The 19351-nt window shown below is 41.3% G+C and overlaps 1 protein-coding gene across 5 annotated transcripts in view; it reads right to left on the bottom strand.

Annotated features, from left to right (window-relative positions):
- Window positions 1-18696, bottom strand: part of PCMT1 (protein-L-isoaspartate (D-aspartate) O-methyltransferase) — a 39709-nt gene extending 21013 nt beyond the window's left edge. For 3 of the 5 annotated variants that reach the window (XM_021540627.3, XM_021540626.4, XM_085576550.1), the window contains exons 1-3: window positions 17925-18198; window positions 2489-2593; window positions 1341-1372 (exon numbers count right to left, since the gene is read on the bottom strand). In XM_021540627.3, the coding sequence (XP_021396302.2) occupies window positions 1341-1372; window positions 2489-2593; window positions 17925-18183 (396 nt within the window). In that variant the 5' untranslated portion in view covers window positions 18184-18198. Of the gene's footprint in view, window positions 1-1340; window positions 1373-2488; window positions 2594-17924; window positions 18199-18539 lie in introns of those variants that run through there. The other 2 variants (XM_085576549.1, XM_085576548.1) reach the window with 1 other exon arrangement.
- Between the last annotated feature and the right edge of the window lie 655 nt (window positions 18697-19351).

The following is a 19351-nucleotide window of genomic DNA, read 5'->3' as shown; positions in this document are numbered from 1 at the left end:
GATACAAAAGCTAGCTAGCAAGAAGGCAGCTCCAGAGCATCAAGGAAAATGGCTATTAAAACTACCTCCTGTATTACCTGCACACTTGCTGAATCAAAGAATAGGAAAATGAAGTTGTCTGTTACAAAAGCAAATAGCCAGGCTCACACATGAAATGCAGTAGTCTATAGACACACTTGATAACTTTTGTTTTGCTATGTGGTGGACCAGTACACAAACTAAGTGTAGGCTGCACACTAAAAACCCAATTTGTTCTTTCATGTTTCAGAGACCGCCATTACCACACTCTTTCAGCTTAATCCATCCCAGCCAGAAAATATAAATAATTAGAATATTCTCTGTTAGAACATTCTTTGTTAATACTTGCTTAGAGGATATATTATCTTTTTGCTCTAACACTTCATATACTACTAGTGCTAAGCATTGGAAAAATGACGACTTAAGGGACTTAAAATTTTGAAGCATAATTAATACTTATTTTTTCCCTTAGCAACAGTACTTTTTTCAGTCTTTTCTTGAATAATATTGTTAACATCTCTATACAGAATTCCTGATCTTTTTATATTGATAAGTAGGTAAATTCTAAGCCAACTACACAGTTTTTAGTCAAGAGAAGCAGACTTTTACTAAGTTTTGACACCTTCCAAACATCGCAAAGACAAAATACTTGCTTCTATTCACCCTGTACCTCAAATAAAGAACACAGAAAAAAAAATATATCTGATATAGATGCATGCACTGAAATCCCAACTGGAACACTCACACTGGTCTCAAACCACTTGGCAAAAAAGCCATGCAACTCAGTACAATGTATCTTTTTTCCTGGCCAAGGATTTAAAGGCATTACTGTAGTACAATACTATAGGAATCACTGTCATTCACACCTGAATTCTTATGATTTTATATATTATAAAGTAATTTCAGATCTCCAGAAATCATCTGGTCCAGAAGATTTCAATACATGGGCATTTTCAATTAGGCTGCTTAGAACCCTCCTCTGTCAGTGTCCTTGTTTATCAAAGAACAGAATTTCCACAAGCTGCAAAGCCTGTTTCAGCGCTTAACTACCCTTACAGGCTTTTTTTAACTCTAGAAATTAATCTGGATTTCCTATGTTACATTTTTTTGCCCACTACCCCTCAGCCTATTTCTTGCAGATGTCATCCTGTACATCTGCAAGAAAAATCTTGATCAATCTTTCCTACTTCCTCACAGTAAGCAGTTCACAAAAGTTTCATTGCAATCAACTGCTCATCATATTTACTAGGGCAAATATTTTATTTCAAAAGCACCTCGATTTTTAAAAAATCACTACACTAATCACCTAGTTTAAAGCTTACCATGTGTGGAGCACTGATTGTTGCTTGGAAACCTGTAAAACAAGAGAATGAAAGATGTTCATTGTTGTTCAGACAGTAACCTTACAATCTTTATTACCCTGACTGTAAAGGGTGACACATTCACTGTCACCCTCATTCACAGTACAATATCCACACCCCAGCAATTACACAGGCACTCTACATTAGAACTGGGTTACAGTACCTCAGCTGAAAGCTATGCTGTGTCAACTTTGGACAGGAAAAAAAAAAAGGGTTTTATCCTTGATCTCAGTTACAATCCCCATTTTGTCACTATACATACTGAGCAAGTAGGTTTAATTCGGAAGAGTAGTGTCTGCCAAAACAATGTAATTCCATTTTAGTCAGCCCCTATGTAAAAATATGAATTTGTTAGTTTGAGTTTCATGTAGTGGAGAGCATTGAACATCTGGAGAACAACATCGTGTGTTCTGCAAACAGCAAATGAGAACAAACACCTATAAGAATGGGAGGAACACTCACCTATATTTGTTTTTGTAAAGATACATCAGCCTTTGCGTATGTATCTTAAAATATTTTTTAATTCTCCTATATAACTAACAAAATCCTAACAAAATTCACTTACCATGTACAATTAAAGGCAGGGAGAAGATCAAGAAAATTAAATTCGTGTACATATACATAGCTCATTCTCTTGTATGGAAAGATAAAACTGGGACCTGGATAGAAAATTACTGTCCTATCAATAGACCTGCCCATTCAAAGCCTATTTTTAAAGATTTCACATAATGCTTTAAGAAACTTTGCGTTGGTCCCGAGTAATTTCTGTAAAGACAGGGAATGTTTCTACCATAAACTGGATGCTAATTGTTTTTACATATTTACATCAGTGACACCATCATAAGTTGCTGTGGTTTGAAAAATAAACACATATTTACACATACAAATATTGGCTGAAAAACACCTCTCTACCTGATATATCCAAATATGCCAACTGCATTCCACAAGAAACTGAAGCTCAGTTAAAAGGTATGTAATAAATTAATGAAGAACTAAACAACCTTCCAAATTAAAAAAAATATCTTCACATTCTTAACACATAAATGACAAAAGCAGTCACAATTACATAAATGAAAACTATCTCAATCACTTTTGCAGGATGCTCTTACCTATAGACTGTGGAGAGTCCATGTAGGGGTTGTATTTTGCATAGTGGCAACGGTCTGTAGCCAGCATTACCTCAAATACCTTGTCCGTTTTGATTATTCCATTTTCTATAAACAAACAAATACATAAAAATGAAAGCATTGTTTCTCTTCTGCAACGCACGAGTCTGCGAAAAATGTTAACATATAAACAGCATTGTAAGAAATCATGTACCTTACACAGATCTTACACGCTTACCCTCATGATACTGCCCATGGCCGGGGTTGGACTACATCATCCTTAAAGGTCCTTTCCATCCCAAACCCTTCTGTGATACTAACATTAAATCTGGAGTCCAGATATCAAATGATGCTTAAGCCAGTGATTGTTGAACAAGACTTTCCCAGCAGTTACAAATGCTTTCCTGAAACCACTTGCGAAGATCTATCCCCTAGGAAAACTCAACTTCATGCATACCTTTGATAAATCCTGAAAATATAGTCACTAAGAAATTAGGATTACTACATGCACCAAACAAGATATACTTCATATTTCTAAGAAGCTATACAAGTAGTTATTGAAAAATATACAAAAGCAAGTTAGAAATGTTAAGTTGAAGCATCATTGCTCAGAACATTAATTTCCAGATCTGTTTGTCTTATGTTAGCAAAGAAAAAAAAATCCATCTGTAAAGAAACTCCCACTGAATCTGCATTCTTATGCTGGGGCAGACTGAGACCAAAAAATTTTATAACAAAACACTCTGGCTTTTTTCACTTTTCAAAATAAAATATAAATGCACACGCATGTAAAATGTCAGAAGCGGACATTTTTCCTTGCTGTTTTATTTAAGTTTTTTTAACATTGTTAATTCTATTTTTTTGAAGTTCCCAAGAGTCCATTATGAATAACAGAAAACTTTGGAAAACAAATGGAAGAAATTAACTAATTATTTGCATTAAAATATTATATAAACTACAAATAACTGACATTTCAGTGATGGATTCCTTCATTAACTACTTTCTTTAAATAAGGATTTATTTGCAAAATTATACTTTAGAAGGAAAAAAAAATTAAAATATCCTTTAAGCACCATTAATATCTAACCCAAAACATTAACATCAGATTAGGGAACTTGTGTAAGATTGTCCTGAAGTTGCACCAGTGGGTTTTTTTTTAAAAAAACACACCTGTGCCCAAGAATGGGCTAACTTCTGCTGAGACTTTACTGTTTACTACATGCTCCCAACTACACCTATTAATCATGGGATTTTCCTGTCTTTTTTTCTTATCTACCATCTGTGTCCAGAAATAATTATCCTATATAACATAGACTTGAATTCAGAAAGGAAAATAACTCCTCAGATCATATTCCTTTTTGGTCTGAAGACAAAGTATCACATAGAACTGCAAAAGAAATATACTATTATTATGGAAAATTTTAAGGAAAACAATTCCTTTTTAAAATATATTATTTTTTATAAATATTTCTGTATCTGGTAACTCCCAGAAAAAGTATACACTTCACTCACAGTCCCGTCATATTAGATATATCCTGTTCTTTGACTTCATTTTGAACTGACTACTACAGCAGTTCCAGTTAGAGGAAACTCATTTCAACCCAAGACTTTATATCTGAGCCAGCAGGCATTTGCAGCCATTCGTAAGTTTACTTACTGAACAAAATTGTACCCAAAAGAAAACAAACAAATCAACCCACTAACACATTATCAATAACAACAGAGGATAGCAATGAAAAAAAGTTTTCCTGACCACTAGAAATTAGTTGGATTAGTTGTACAGCAGTTCTGTGAACAAAGCATAGAAACCAAAAAGTCAAACTTTTACTCTTGGAGTCTCATTAGGAATCACCAAGAAGTCAGTATATCCAAACCAAATATATTTTAAAAAGGAGAATAAGCAAGTCTAATTGTAACAGAAGTGAGGAGATAAAGGCTCTAGGGGGTTGAAGGGATGTCAAAAAGCAGTAGCCAAGAAGCACTCACAAAAGGTCTAAAATAGTAATTTATTTATTTACATGCAGATATGTGTATATATTCTAGAACTACAGCTAGCCACCTGCTCTTTCCTTTTGTGCCTTGTGGAATAAAATGCAGAGAACAAAAAGAACAAGCTTCCAGCTTGGAAGTGCAACTGCAAGGCCCTATGATAAGGCCAAGAACCTTCTCTAATTTCACAAAACAGATCCAGACAAAGTACATACAACTATCAAACAAGATGCTTACACTGACAGGCAAATTACAAAAAATTAAAAAAAAAAACAAACTGAAAACAGAAACTACTAATATTCTAAAGATTTTGAGCATTCAGGATGCTCTCATTCAGCAAACAATCATGAGATTTGCTGACTGTTGTACTTCGATTATTGTACTAATTGAAGAAAGTTACCCATAGTCAGAACCTGTGGGAGAAGCTGAATCTGCTGTCAGCCATTTATTTCAATTATTGAATAACACTCCATCCTCATGAAAAAAAACAACAACACCCTCTCAGCCACCCCCCACAGATTAAATCTGCTTTTCAAATTTGCTGATTATACAATGGAAACATTATCAAATTTAAGGTGGGAATTAAGAAAAACAATCGAGCCCTAAACAGTAAGGTCAATATTGACTTAGTTGTCATTTTTGTTGTGCTGATAACAATCAGATTTTTTTTTCTTAGTCTCACAGAAGACTATAGAGAAACATAGCACCTCAAGTACTGAACTCCAGAAAAGTCCTTTCTTTCCTGCAACAGTCAGTCCCAAGATGACCAGCTGCCAGGATCTTAATTCTGTCTGAAATATGTCTCTATCAAATTTTCAATTAAGTCAATAAAACAAGTATATCCATCCCCCAAAGAAGCCAATAATAGAAGCTTATATTGCAAAGAATACATTCTAATTTAATGCACTCTCTACCAAAAAGCCAAAACAGTAAAAAAAAATCAACTATAAATAAATTGCTAACTAAAACCATTTTCTAAATCTTAAAATGAAGCTGCATATTGCAAGAAAATAATTCACAATTAAATGCATAGTAGAATATCCTTTCCAATTATAATGTGCGCAGAAATCTCTCCTTGAGGAGACTGCTGGGTTTCAAGAATGATAATCAGTTTGTTCTGTAAACAAATCAGATACTAAAGTGTTTACAAGCAAAGTATAATACACAAACATACTGACGGCTTGAAATAAAAAGTAAACTCAAATCAGAGTTATATCAGTACAACTTCCAAGCTTCAGAGGGTTGAAGCTGAAAAGTAAGTACTTAACAGTGGAGCACTGCCTGCCAAGTTCAAGAGTTACTCTGTGCAGAGGCTGTGGCAATGACAACTTGACATAATTGGAGCATGTTTTGAAAACTCTCTCTGCTCTGCCTCTTTTCCACAAATAACACCATGAAAACAGGAAAAGAGCTCAGAGCAGTTCTTGGGCTTGAAGGTGGGAATATACCACTGTTGAATGTAACCTGGGAAACTTGGCAGTTGGCTGTCAGAGAGCAAGGCAAGAAGAGTCTGAAAAGGCACCATGGACTCGCAACAAGTAAACAACCTATATTTCTGTCTTTTATTTAGCAATAAATGCACTACTGAAGTGCTTATGTTTCAAAGAATTGCCTACCTCACTGATGGTATCCTGACTGTTGACCAAACATGTTTTCTAATCAAACCATAAAATACTAGCAGTCAACACTTACACCAACACGGGTTTCCAGATCAGAAAAGAGGATGTGTCACTGCCACATGATTCAGCACACAAGCTTACTATACAAACCATAACACCTACTCAAACTCCTCCCGTGGCTGACTTTATGTATTTTAAAAATCCTCTTGCAGATCCCAAAACCATTTACTACTTCAACATCCACAAATAGCGCAACTACTTCAGCATTCACATAGTTCAGCTTCTTAGATTACCTTCTCCATAACCACTGCAGAATACTTCATTTAGGAAGACAAATTTTCAGCAAAACAGTGATATTTTGAAATCATACAGAGATCTTAAGGTATGATGCAAAGCACATACAGCTTTATGTAACAAAAGAATCATTCATGTAGATGGAAATTACTGATGTGACTAATCATAGAATGGTTTGGGTTAGAAGAATCCTTCAAGGTCAACTATTTCCCTCTTACGCTTGGGGCCCCAGAGCTAGATGTAGCCCCAGAGCTAGGTGCAGCCAGATGCAGGGTCTCACCAGTGCAGAGCAGAGGAGTAGAATTGCCTCCCTTGCCCTGCTGGCCACAACACTTTCGATGCAGGACAGTTTGCTTTCCACAAACTTGCAGAGAGCACACTTGATCCCACTGTCAATGTCAATGACAAAGATGTTAAACAACACCAGTCCAAGTACCAACCCCTGAGGAACACCACTTGTCTACAACTGAATATAGAGCTTTTGACCACAACTCTTCTGAGTCCTACCACCCAGCCTTATTTATCAACTGGTCCATCTATCTAATCCATGCCTCTCACTTTTAAAGAGATGGATATAGTGCAGACAGTGTCAAATGACAGTCTCCACCTGACCCATGAAAACCAGCTAGCAGCTTTCCAGAGGAGAATGGGCTGGAACAGAACCACATCCTGATTTGCAAGCAATGTGAAGATTGCTTGTTTTAAGCAACTGATCACCTGACATTTTTAAAGTCAGGGTCCTTTTCTTGAGCAGAGGAAGAAAAAAAATAGGAAAGAATGTGGTCCAATTAATAGAATTTTATTTAGTAATGAGCATAGGAGATTTCACTGTAAAGCATGAACACAAAGAAAACACTTAGAACAAGAAGTGATGCATCAGCACCCTAAAATCCAGTAACGGACACTGACCCAAACTATACAAAGCTCTTTGTGCTAAATAAATTAAAAGTAGGTGTTTGCATACAAGTGTTTATTGTACCACTCATACATGCAAATTTCTTATGCTTTGCTGATAATTTAAGAGCGATCTGCCTCAAAGGTTCAGATGTCCATCTATTTTCACTGTGATTTGGGTTCACAATATCCAAACATTATCCAAAGGAGGTTGCATACAGCTCACTGGAAGGAATCCCTTGAGTGTCTATTGTTCAGAGACATGACAGAAAGACTGGGGAAAACAAAAGTCCATCAGAGTTAATCTTATAGCCCAGCAATGAAACACAACTATCAAGTCCCATGAAAATTCTAAAGTGACAGAAATTTTTTAAAAACAGGAGTAAGAATAGTAGTAGTAATAATAATAAATATTCAATTACCATTTAAATTCTACTCAAAACCTGCAGAGGTAAAACATGGTAATCATAAGCTAGGCTCAAGACAAACTAGCAGTATACAGCCTCAAGCTTCAATTAAATACAAAGTTACCTGTCAACATTTCACTTTTATTTTAAGGTAGTATTCCCTCCCTATTTAATAAGGATCACCTTAAAAACCAACCCATCCACTTTGGTGTAACAGGTAAGAGTTTTCTATTCATTTTCATGGATCTGAAAGTTTCAGCATCATTTCATGGACGCTGAAATTATCAGCAGCTGAATGAAGAAACTTTGAGGAGTACATTAAAGGAAAAAGTAACTTCAGGGTTGGTTTCAGCATGCAAAAACATAGAACCTCATTTTCCAATTAACTTTTAACACCCATGTGCAGATGAGGGAGACTTTTAACATCTGAGCAGTCCTCAATCCCTCAACATTTGAGAAGGTTGAACTTCACTTACACATCACAAGGAAAGTCAAAACTAAAGAGCTCAATAAAACTGATAGCAACCTTCAGTAATAATGAAAAAATGTTGCAAAGGTTAAGATAAAGTTAGCTGGATCAGACAGATAGAAGGCGAACTCTCTTCACAGGCTTCTGGCAAACCTGCTTACAGTAAAGAAGGCAGATGGTGTACCTCTCACACCGTACTGAGCAGATTCCATGCAACCACTCTGCAGTCTTCAGAAAAGCCAATGCTGTTAAGACCAGCAGCTAGACCACATGAAGAGCTTGTCATTATGAAGATGGTTTCATTAAGGTACTAGTACTACACAAAAGTGGAGAAAGAATCAGAAGATCAGCAAAATATAACTCTGACAAAATATAACTCTTGGGACAAAATGACAAAGAAATGCCCTATTAGCAGAAATTAGGAAGAATTTCTGAAGCTGTATTTCAACAGTGCAAGCATTTAAAACTATTTTGTCCTCAAGTCCACTATTGAATGATTCAGGTTCTGAAGTATTAAATGTAACTCACAAGTCAGCCAGTCCAAAAGTCCACAGTTTACTGATCTCAAGCTTTAAAAGAATTCACTCAGTTTTTGCCAAATTTAAATTAAAAATTTAATTTAAAATAAATTTAAATTATTGTGGTAATTTAAATTAAAATTATATGGTAATTTAAATTAAAAATTAGAACATTAATAAAATTAACCTAATAAAAAATTAATACAATTATTTACTTAAAGTGTTATGTAGCACTAAAGAACATGACTTTGAGGCGTTAAGGGACAACATTCACATAAAGAATCACTCAAAAGAACATGAACATTATACATTTCTTTCTAGGCTTTCCAGTAGCTCTTAGTGATCTCCTGATACTACATCAGGATGATAGAAACATTAGCACTAAAAGAAAAGCTTAGAGTTGTACTGAAGCTAAACCATAGAGGATTCCCTCTTTTTAAAATGCCTACATCAGCAGTAATGACTTGTTTTGGACACATTTGCATTATCATTTCCATTTTGCTATGGATTACTAGGCAGCTTCAGACCACCAGAAAAAAAAATCATGGCATTATATTCACATACAAAAATAAAAATATATCTTCAATCAAGCAAAATATTAAATACTTTAAATTAAAATTATTTATTAGGAGTTATAAAATTTGCGATGTAAATAAGCAGCAAAAAATGCCTTATTTTCTTATTGAATGATCAAGGACTTGGATTTTGATGCACTGAATTTTGGGAGTTTCTGGGAAAGTATGGATATGTTTTTAACATTACATTGACACCCTGTCTAACATTAAGGGTAGAAAGCATGGCAACAACAAAGAACCAGTTAAGAACACAATCTTAATTTACACACCAATAAAACATGATAAATGTTATTAAATTCAGGTTGGGTTTTTTTCTTTCTGTTATCATTTCCTATTATTTGGGATACCTAGTTACCTTGATTTACTTGAAGGCCTGCCTCTTAAAAGATCAAGGATATAGAAAATCTTCAAAACATTTCACTGATATGGGCAAACCATTAGCAAATACTTAAATCTTACTTAAAAATAAAAAAGTTTCACAGCAACTCCTTTAGGCGATTATTCAAATTACTTGCAATAAATTTTTTTATTTAAATCTCAGTGCTCCAAAATAAAACATCACAGATTTCAAGGCTGCCACCTGAGACATGAACTAAATTTAAGAAATTTTAGATATTCTTAAATTAACTTGTCAGTGGATGTGTTAATTTTAATTTTTAATTGAGAAAAAAAATTGCTCACTTTCTAGCCCTTTCACTGCCTGGTCCTAAGTTACAATGCTTAGTCACTGAAACCTCAATACAATCATGATGAAGGAAAAGGTGGTCACTGAATGCACACAACAGGCAGCATAAGTGCTTGTACAGGGGAGTCATTAAATTTGGTCTAATTTTCCATTATTATTTCCCTTCTTCATGTTCATCCAAGTGACATTACTCTTCCTTAAGCAAAATTAGACAGATGTAGAAGAGATTTGGATAAACCAAGGGAAAAGATGTGACAGAGGAAAATAAACAAAACCAAACCTGTTGAGGCGCGGCATGCGCTCCTCGCCGCGGCACTCCGAGCCGTGCTGGGCGGTGAGGGAAGAGAACGGGCTGCCGCTTTCCCCCGCAAGCTCTGCAGTTTCAGTTCGTGGCGCGCAGGGACAGACGAAGGCGACACGGGACTTGGGGGGGGAACGAGATGGTTTTATTCCATGAGCCCCAAGACCCCGGCGGGCGGGGGGGCAAAGGTTTTATACAGAACTCAGGAGGACGGGTGTAGGAACAGCAACCAATGAGGGAATAGCAGGGGAGGAGTTTAGGGCAGAACTAACATCTGGAAGCTGAGGAGGGGGCTAGAATGAATGACAGGGAAGGTTCTAGGGAAAGGGGCAGGGAAAGGGGGGTTGGGGGGGGAAACAGATATTAAACAAATATCAAATGAAAGAAAAACACACCACCGCATCTCCCTCTTTTACTTTACAAAAAGAAGGAGAATTTTGTGGTTTAAGCAAATTAATAAAACATGCAAATAATATAAAATCATATGATAACATTGTAAATTACTTAAAGGACATGAAAGACACATTATTGCATTTATAGGGCAGGAAGAGTAGTAACAGCTTAAATTAGACACAAGACTGCACAAAACTTGCTGTTTTGCTGTTCTGAGTAACAATTTAAAATAATGTAAATAATGTAAATAATTGAAATAGAATGAAATAATTGACAGAAATTTAACTAAAAAATTTAATTAGAATGATTAAAATTATAACTATCTAATTTGAATAAAATAATTAAATGGAATTATTGGAATTAAATATAATAAAAGATCAACTAAATATAACTAATAAATTTTTAAATTTCGCAGCAATGCAGCAAGCCTGAAGCGATATAGTAGCTGAGTGATTCCTGTAGCAATAATGGTTAAACACAGCCTTTAAGTTAAAAAATATCAGAAAAGACTGAATTAATTATAATTATAACAAAACAACTTAATATAAAATCAAATTGTAACATTACATATTATTAAAAAAACATAAATTGAAAGACATTAAAAAATGATAAACTAATTGTGATTATAACATATGAAACATATAAAAACTTCATCTGGAGTATATAAAATTGTCTTAAATGAGAGTCCAAATTAAGGGTACAAAGCACAGCAGGATTTGTGACTTCATCTGATTTAGAATTTGCTTCGTCGCGGTGCTTGCGATGTTTGGCTTCTCAAATTCTTAAAGCAGAGTCAGCGGAAAACGGCGCTTGTCTTAAAGCAGAGTCAGCGGACAGCGATGTGGTTTGTTTAATTTGAATGTTTGTTTGCGAGGTGGGCATAATATCTTAAGTAATAATTAACTGGGATGATTTTTTTCTATAAAATATAACTCAACAAACAGATTATGCAAAAATAATCAAAAGCAAAAAGAGGAATTTGTAGTTAAATAAAAAGGAATATTGGGTAGGGTACATTAAGGAATAGGATAGGGGAATCAGACAATCACTTAATTAGTGATTGCCATGATTAACAGGGGGTATCGGTAAGGGGTGGACCGGGGCGCCGCCATTTCAGGGGGAAGACAAAATGACGGATCCTCAGTCCCGGGTTTCGGCTCCATTTCCTCGGAAGAAGATCCCTCCCGACCCTCCCCCCGGAGGACGAGCCCGAAGAAGGATGGGGAATATCCAACCCCGCCTCCCCACAATAGGGACTAGCCTCATGCAGGGACGGTGCAGGGCTATTGGGAGAGAGATGGGACTGGCGGGAAGCCAGGGGCGGAAAAGAAGGGTCAAGGCGGGAAATGGGTCCCGAGCGGCGTGGCCAGCGCCATCTTGGGAGGGGTGCCAGATACACTGCACTTGGCCTGAGCAGTGTCCGGCAGGGCACTTGGGGCGGCTCGGCCACAGCAATCCCCAAGGGAGGATAGGAAAGGGTTTTAGGAAAGTCCGAGGGGATGGGGGCATAGGGAGCTTCACAGAAGCAAAAAGGGGAAATTTATAGGAGGGGGGGGGGGGCCGCCCGACGCAGCTGGATGTCGGCGCAATGCGTGGGTGTAAAGGGCCCCTTTTAACAACTCTCCTATAGCTAACGTGTCGTCTTCTTAGCTGATCCCTACTGGTGTCTTTTCTACCCCCTCCGTCCAGCCCAGAATGGGGAGGGGAGGATAGAGAAGACAACTTTTTCGAGGAGAAGAAAAAGCGATCTAATCTAGGTCCCCACAGAAGACTAGGCGAAGGATAGCATTCAGTGCTAGCTTCCCCCAGAAAAAGAAAACCCACCCGCTTGCCAGGGACATGCACGGCTACAGCCCCAGTCTGGGCACAGACGGGGGTTAAAACGCGAGAAAAAAAAGTGACAGACCCAGCCGCCCGTCGGGGCGACCCCCACCCCGTGTAGCCCACCTTACCTTGCAGGCTCGGACGGAGATGGCTTGAATCTTCTCCTCGACTCGATGGAAAAGTCGCGCTAAAAACTGGGGATGTTCCTTCCCGGTTTTGGCCCTTCCGGAAGCCTGGGTGTTCCCGTTAAACCAAGACTCGTCCCCGAAGCCTTGGTTTCGGCCACTATCAGCCTCCGGTGGTCTCGCTGCAGATGCTGACCGAGGAATGAACCTCTTCTCGATCAGCCTTTCTTCAGGCTCCCCCGAGCCGCTGCCAAAACCGCCCTCTGTGTCCTCGGGTAAGTCTGCCCGCCAAAAAGCTCTGCAGCCCGGCTGCCCGTGCAGCGCGGCTGCTCCCGGGCGGGAAGATGGCGAGAACAAAGAGGTCCCGGAGCCTCAATCTTTTTCGCTCGGCGCTCAGCTCCTCATAGCATCCGGCAGAGCTTTTACGGCCGTAGATGTTCCTCTTCCCTCCTTCTTCTTCTGTGAGGCGGGCGCCCCCACAAATTTGCCCGTTTTTTTTACAAGACGAAGGAGGGAACCATCCTCTCGCTACCATATGTTGAGGCGCGGCATGCGCTCCTCGCCGCGGCACTCCGAGCCGTGCCAGGCTGGGCGGTGAGGGAAGAGAACGGGCGGCCGCTTTCCCCCGCAAGCTCTGCAGTTTCAGTTCGTGGCGCGCAGGGACAGACGAAGGCGACACGGGACTTGGGGGGGAACGAGATGGTTTTATTCCATGAGCCCCAAGACCCCGGCGGGCGGGGGGGCAAAGGTTTTATACAGAACTCAGGAGGACGGGTGTAGGAACAGTAACCAATGAGGGAATAGCAGGGGAGGAGTTTAGGGCAGAACTAACATCTGGAAGCTGAGGAGGGGGCTAGAATGAATGACAGGGAAGGTTCTAGGGAAAGGGGCAGGGAAAGGGGGGTTGGGGGGGGAAACAGATATTAAACAAATATCAAATGAAAGAAAAACACACCACCGCACAAACCAATGTTTATTACTTGCTGAACCTAGCTTAGGCTTACTATATGCAATGCCTTCCCATTTGTGGCAGTTCCCAAAGAGTTTTATCCTCAGCAACCAGAAACTTGCACCAAAAGTGAAGATTCATTGCAGATAAGCCTTCATCGTGACGAAGCATGCTAAGATGCCATTTTTAATTATTTAACATTTAAATAATTAAAACATTTGGAGAAATACCTTTAGCATATTTAAAAATAGAATTCTCAGACCATGATACTATTTGAATATAGTGATTTCAAGCATCATTCACATTGAAAAACTAAGACTCTGATCTTATGTAAGGTGCAAAATTCTGTGGAATCTTATAAATTACAGTTGCTAACTTTCCCAACACACGTTTATCAGGAAAGGAAGGTAAAATAATGTAGCAAGAAACAAATCCACAGTTGGTTAACAACTTCTGCCACAGCTGAGTTAACTCACCTTCACTTTCACTGGAAAATGTGGATTTAAGAGCAGGTGTACGTGATGAAAACACCACTGACATAACATGACCAGAGAAGTAAGCAAAGCAAGTTTGTCCTACAGCAGCATGACACTGACTGGAGGAAAAAGGCGCAATAAGGAAACAATGAACTTTGCTTGCGAATTGGACAGGGAACCAATTTTTCTGTCTTTCAGGTGGGAAAAAAGCTGATTTCTAAGATGTTGGCATGTAAAGTAGTAGGACTTGGCAAAAGTATGAAAGTATGAAAGAAGACGAAATGATCTTATAGTAACCTATCAGCAGATAGCTGAAGATACAGAGAGGGGGAAAGAAGTTACAGATTTAGAATCAAAAGACTTTCAACCAAGCAAGACAACAGTAAATAACTCACCAATTCTTTTCCTCCTTCCTTAGCACCTCTACATGACAGATTCATAATTTTAAAAATTCTCCTGTCAGAGTTATTTATTTAAACACAGGTAATTATTTCCTGTATTTAGCATGATTTCTAACTGTACTGTAACCTGCATTTAGAGAGCTCCCTAGAAATGTTGTCTGCTAAAAGATCTTACTTTAAGTATACTTTTGAGAGATGTTTACTCAAGTTTGAAGGCACATGTTCAACTATATCCAATTAGGAAGAAGCAAAGATTTAAATAATTATTCCATGAAAGTGAAAAATGTTTGTTTTAAGGCTTTAATGAACAAAGAAACATTCAGATTAAAAAAAGGCATTTTTAAAAAATGAGAAGTACTTTCAAGAATCACTGAAACAAAGCAGCTGAACACCTCATAGCAACAGTACATTCAAGGACAGCATTTTTGTTGTGAAGAGCATGTTTTAAAGAAGTTTATTTTGCATATGTCAAATTGTGCATCTATGATGCCTCAAATTAACAGCACAAAAAGATGTTTACAATGGAACAAGAAGTTAAAAATCAAAACAATGTACTTCAACATTCTTCAGTCACTTGTCCCTAAACATGTGCTGAAAAACACGCAAAGTTCTAGGGCCCTCCTTATTAGTTTGTCCCTTTTAAGACAGGACAGCAAAGATAAAGCCTATAAAGAATAACTGCCTAAATCTGCATTGTACATACGCAGAATCATTTGTCACTACCCTATCACAATGACTGTTACATTACAGAAAAGTTAATTCTACAGTTAAGGCAACAGTGAAATAAGCAGTAAAGCAAATGTCACAAAATGGAGAATTTTATTGCCACATAACAGAAGCACTAGTAACTGTCAATAACAGCTTATAATTAAGAATAATCTTTATAGTTTTTTTAAAGGAAAAGAACATGTAGCATACAGGAATATTCTAATGATGGTTTTATTTGAAAGCAAAACCACTTTAATAGGTTCCCATTCTCCTCAGCCCTCATTTATCCACAACCAAGTTTACTGCTTCTCTAACCATAATAGTACAACAGCTTATAGACATTTAGGAGTTTAAATCCTGATTTTTCACAAGTCATGAGAAAGTGACCCAGTCTTACAGCACTGCCTCCCTCACAGGCAATTCTACAAGAACAGTCAAGAGAAGAATTGTGGCATAAGGGCAAGGGCAAGAACCTCTCCACCAAGATCCGCTGCAGAAGAAAACATACTGTATCACTACAACCTGCCTTGTTTTAAGTTATGCAAAATATACACTATATTACACACATATTTAATAAGTTACACACAAGACAAACACCAGACAACATCAAATTAACCTCATCCAATCTGCATTCTCACTTTTAGCATAAAATGCTGTAAATGCTATGTAGCTGTTTTTAGAGAGGAGAAAATACATTGATGGACCTACTACTCCAAAAGAATTCTCTGGAACATCTTAAGTCTTTCTTTAACCAATAATTTTTAAGTTTGTTAAAAAATATCTGGAAGAATTGTATAACATTAAACAGTACTTTCTTCTAAATCTGTTCCCAACTTTAGCAACAAGGTACCGTCCTACCTGAGGAACTCTTATTTGAAAGTTATGGTCTTAATTCAGCAGCTGCTCTGCACTGATAAAGCCCTACACCATGAACAGAGTCCCACTGAAGTTGACAACGCAATCTTCCTGCAAGATCAAAGGCCTCTTTGCTGCCACAATATTTTACTGCCAATCCACTATTTCCCTGTTTTACACCCCTCAAAACATTTCGGCATGCATATGCAAAACAGAGAGGGGGAAATTAGCATCAATGCATGCTTTGAGATTACAATATTGAGCACTTCTGTTTTACTTTCCTCTTCCGATACAACTATCGCTGGATACTAACTACAACGGTTTTTAGCTTTGTCATCATTATTTGCAACGCCCTAAACAGTTTCCATGTGTTGAAAAACTGTCATTGTCTTCTGCAACAAAGAAACTGGTTTTGCCTTCAGGTTCTGAGCGTCCTAGACTATTCTGGTAATAATTGCTTTTTGGATGTATTTTGGAGTTTAACATTGGTTTTTACATCAGAAAGTTTTTCCCTGCTGTGTAAGAGAACAGTATTTCACTAAAACAGTATTTCTAGCCCTTTCAGTTGCAAAATAAAACAAAACAAATGTATTGCAACACTTGTAACTAGAGAAGTTATTATCAATTTATTAAACAGAATTTTTACAACGAAACTACAATAATCAGTAGTTTTTACAGGGAAGCTGAAAGTCACTTCAGCATGTATTATTCTGCTGGATGCGATAGTTTTCAAAAGAAAATACTGAGAAAGACCACATGATCAGATGATCTAACATAAGCAGAGAAAAGGAGAAAACAACAAGAGTGATTCTCCTATGACACCAGAATAATGAGGAGGCCACACAGATGAACTTATCTGTGGTGTTGTAGTATCACTAAAGCAGGAGCCAACTGTCATAGTACGGGCTCCAGATCTACATCCGATTACGTCTAGGACACAGACTTGAGAAGAGGAAGGGAAAAGGCCAGAAGCATAGACGAGAGACACTAAGTATACTTAAGAGAGGTTAATTCAATTCTAATATGAAAAGTGGAAGCTCCGAATGCACAAGGTGTTGTCTCTCCGTCCTCTCAGGACCTGCAGACTTCAGGATGTACTGAAGTACATCGGCGAAGAAGCGCCCGCCCAACACCTTCCACGTTCAGCACGGGGACAGCACAAACCCTCGGCGAGCACAAGGGAGCGCCCAGTGCCGGGCAGCCACCGCAAAGCCCGGCTGTCACAGCACCAGTCCGCAACCCGACCGCTCCGCTCCGCTCCCCGCGGTGCCAGCCCACCCCTCCGAGCGGAGCCACTCGGGACCCCGCCGGGCAGGGGGGAGGGACTGCTGCCACACGCCCCTTTCACCCAACACAAACAGCCGCGGCCTCTCGCCGCGATTCCCAAACCCAGGCGGCTCCCGCTGCGCTGTTCAGCCCAGGCCTGAAGGACCGGAGGGCGCCCGCCGACGCCACCAGTCCCGCCGGCCGCAGCGAACCGGACGGACGAACGCCGATCCCGGTGCGTGCCGGAGTCACGGGCCCTCCGGCACTGCCGCCGCGGCCCCGCAGACGGAACGGGGCCGGGAGGGGGGGACGCGGCGAGCAGGGAACAGCCGCGGCCGCCGCACGGCGCTTCCCCTCCGGGACCGCCATCGGCGCCACCCCGCCCGCCGCACTGCCTCCCGCAACAACAGCCCGGCCCGCCCTGCGACACCGGCCGCCGCCCGGACACACATCCCCCGCCCGGGCGCGCACGGACACACCCCCGGCCGGACACAGAGACACGCACACACGGACACGGACGGACGGACGATACGGGCAGGCGCGCCCGGGCGCCGGTGTCGCTCCGTGTGACAGTTAGCGGCGGGTCGGGCGGGCGCCGCGGGAGCGCGCGGTCGCTAACGGTCACCGGGCGGCCGCTGACGGCCGCCCCACAGCCCGGGGGCCCCGCCCGCGCCCCCGCCCCGAGACTCACTGCGGAGGTTGTGGATGAGCTCGGAGTGGCTGGCGCCGCCCGACTTCCAGGCCATCGCTAGGCACACTCTGCGGAGCAGGTACAGAGCCGCCTTCAGCGCCGCGACTGCGCACAGCAGCTTCCCCAGGAAGGACACAACCTCCAGCGCCGACACAGGCGCCGCCTCCTCGCCGCCTCCTCCCGCGGCCGCCGCCGCTGCGGCTGCCGCGCGCTCGCCGAGGGGAGGGGCCACGCGCCCACCGCCCCGCGCGCCCGACATGCCCCGGCCGCCGCCGCCGCCGCTCCGCCGGCCGGCGCGGTGCCCCCCCGCGCATGCGCGCCCACCGCACCCAGGGGCGCGCGTGGGGAGATCCTCGCGCGCCGGGGCGGAGATGTACAGCGGCGGCTCCCGGCCGGCGCGTTTTGTTGCCGGGGCCCCGGATCGCGCGCTGGCGGCGAGACCCCAGTCCTGCCTTCGCCTCAGAAACGGCGGCGGGGCGGAACGGATCTGGGGGCGCGGGTACGTGAACTTAGGAGCTCTGTTAATTAATGAGATAGCGAAGCGGCACCTCGGCGCGCACGCACTTCTAGCCCTGCCCCGGCCTTAGCCACTCCCGTGACACAGTCGGTACCCGCCGGGTACCGCAGAAGGCGGAGTCGGGGCGGCCGAACCCAGCACGGTGACTGCGCCGCCAGCTCCGGGTTCCGACCCAGCGCGCGACCCGCCGCCCTTGCGACGGAACCAATTAGCGGCGTCTCCCGGCGCGGTGTTTTGCATGGGGCGCGCCTATTGGCCGCGGCGAGCCCGCGCGGGCCAGGCCTACGTGTTGGCGGCTGCCATTGGTCGGGTGGCGCGGGAGCTGCGTGCTCCGTGTGTGCCCACGGTGGGGACGGGGCAGCGCGGGTGCGACCTGCGCCCGGGAAACACGGCGGGAGTGGGAGCGGGCTGGAGGGATACGGAGAGTTGGCATAGCCGTACACTGGCTAAAGGCCGCGAAAGTACCGATGTTTCACAGCAGCATCTACCGGTGCAATACCGATGACGCAGAAAAAAGTTACAAATTAAAATTCCTTTTAAGAGGTATCCAGGACAATAGCTCAGAATTTATTAAATGCCGATGAGCCCTTACTCTCTCCCAGCGTTAGGCCTATGATGAAGTAGCAATCTTAAGGGAAAAGTAGCACCTTCAGATCCTCCTGCAGCTATAACATAACGAGGAAGAACAGATAATTAATTTCCTACAGTCCTATAGTATTTCTCCCTCCTCTGAAGGGAGCCTTTATGATTAATTGTGTTGCCAATATTCATTTGCCACCTGTTATTTATACACGTTTCTACTGTTTAAAGGGAAAGCATATACCATCTTTGCAATTTTAGGAACCCACTGTCAGTGCTGTGACTTCTGCATTTGTGCTGCCTTCTGGTCCCTGCAAATGGGCTTCACACA

The sequence above is a fragment of the Lonchura striata genome, chromosome 3 (assembly GCF_050655825.1).
Source record: "Lonchura striata isolate lonStrDom1 chromosome 3, ASM5065582v1, whole genome shotgun sequence".
NCBI lineage: Eukaryota > Metazoa > Chordata > Aves > Passeriformes > Estrildidae > Lonchura > Lonchura striata.
The sequence above is the reverse complement of the archived record's forward strand: the minus strand, read 5'-3'. Positions and strand labels throughout refer to the sequence as shown.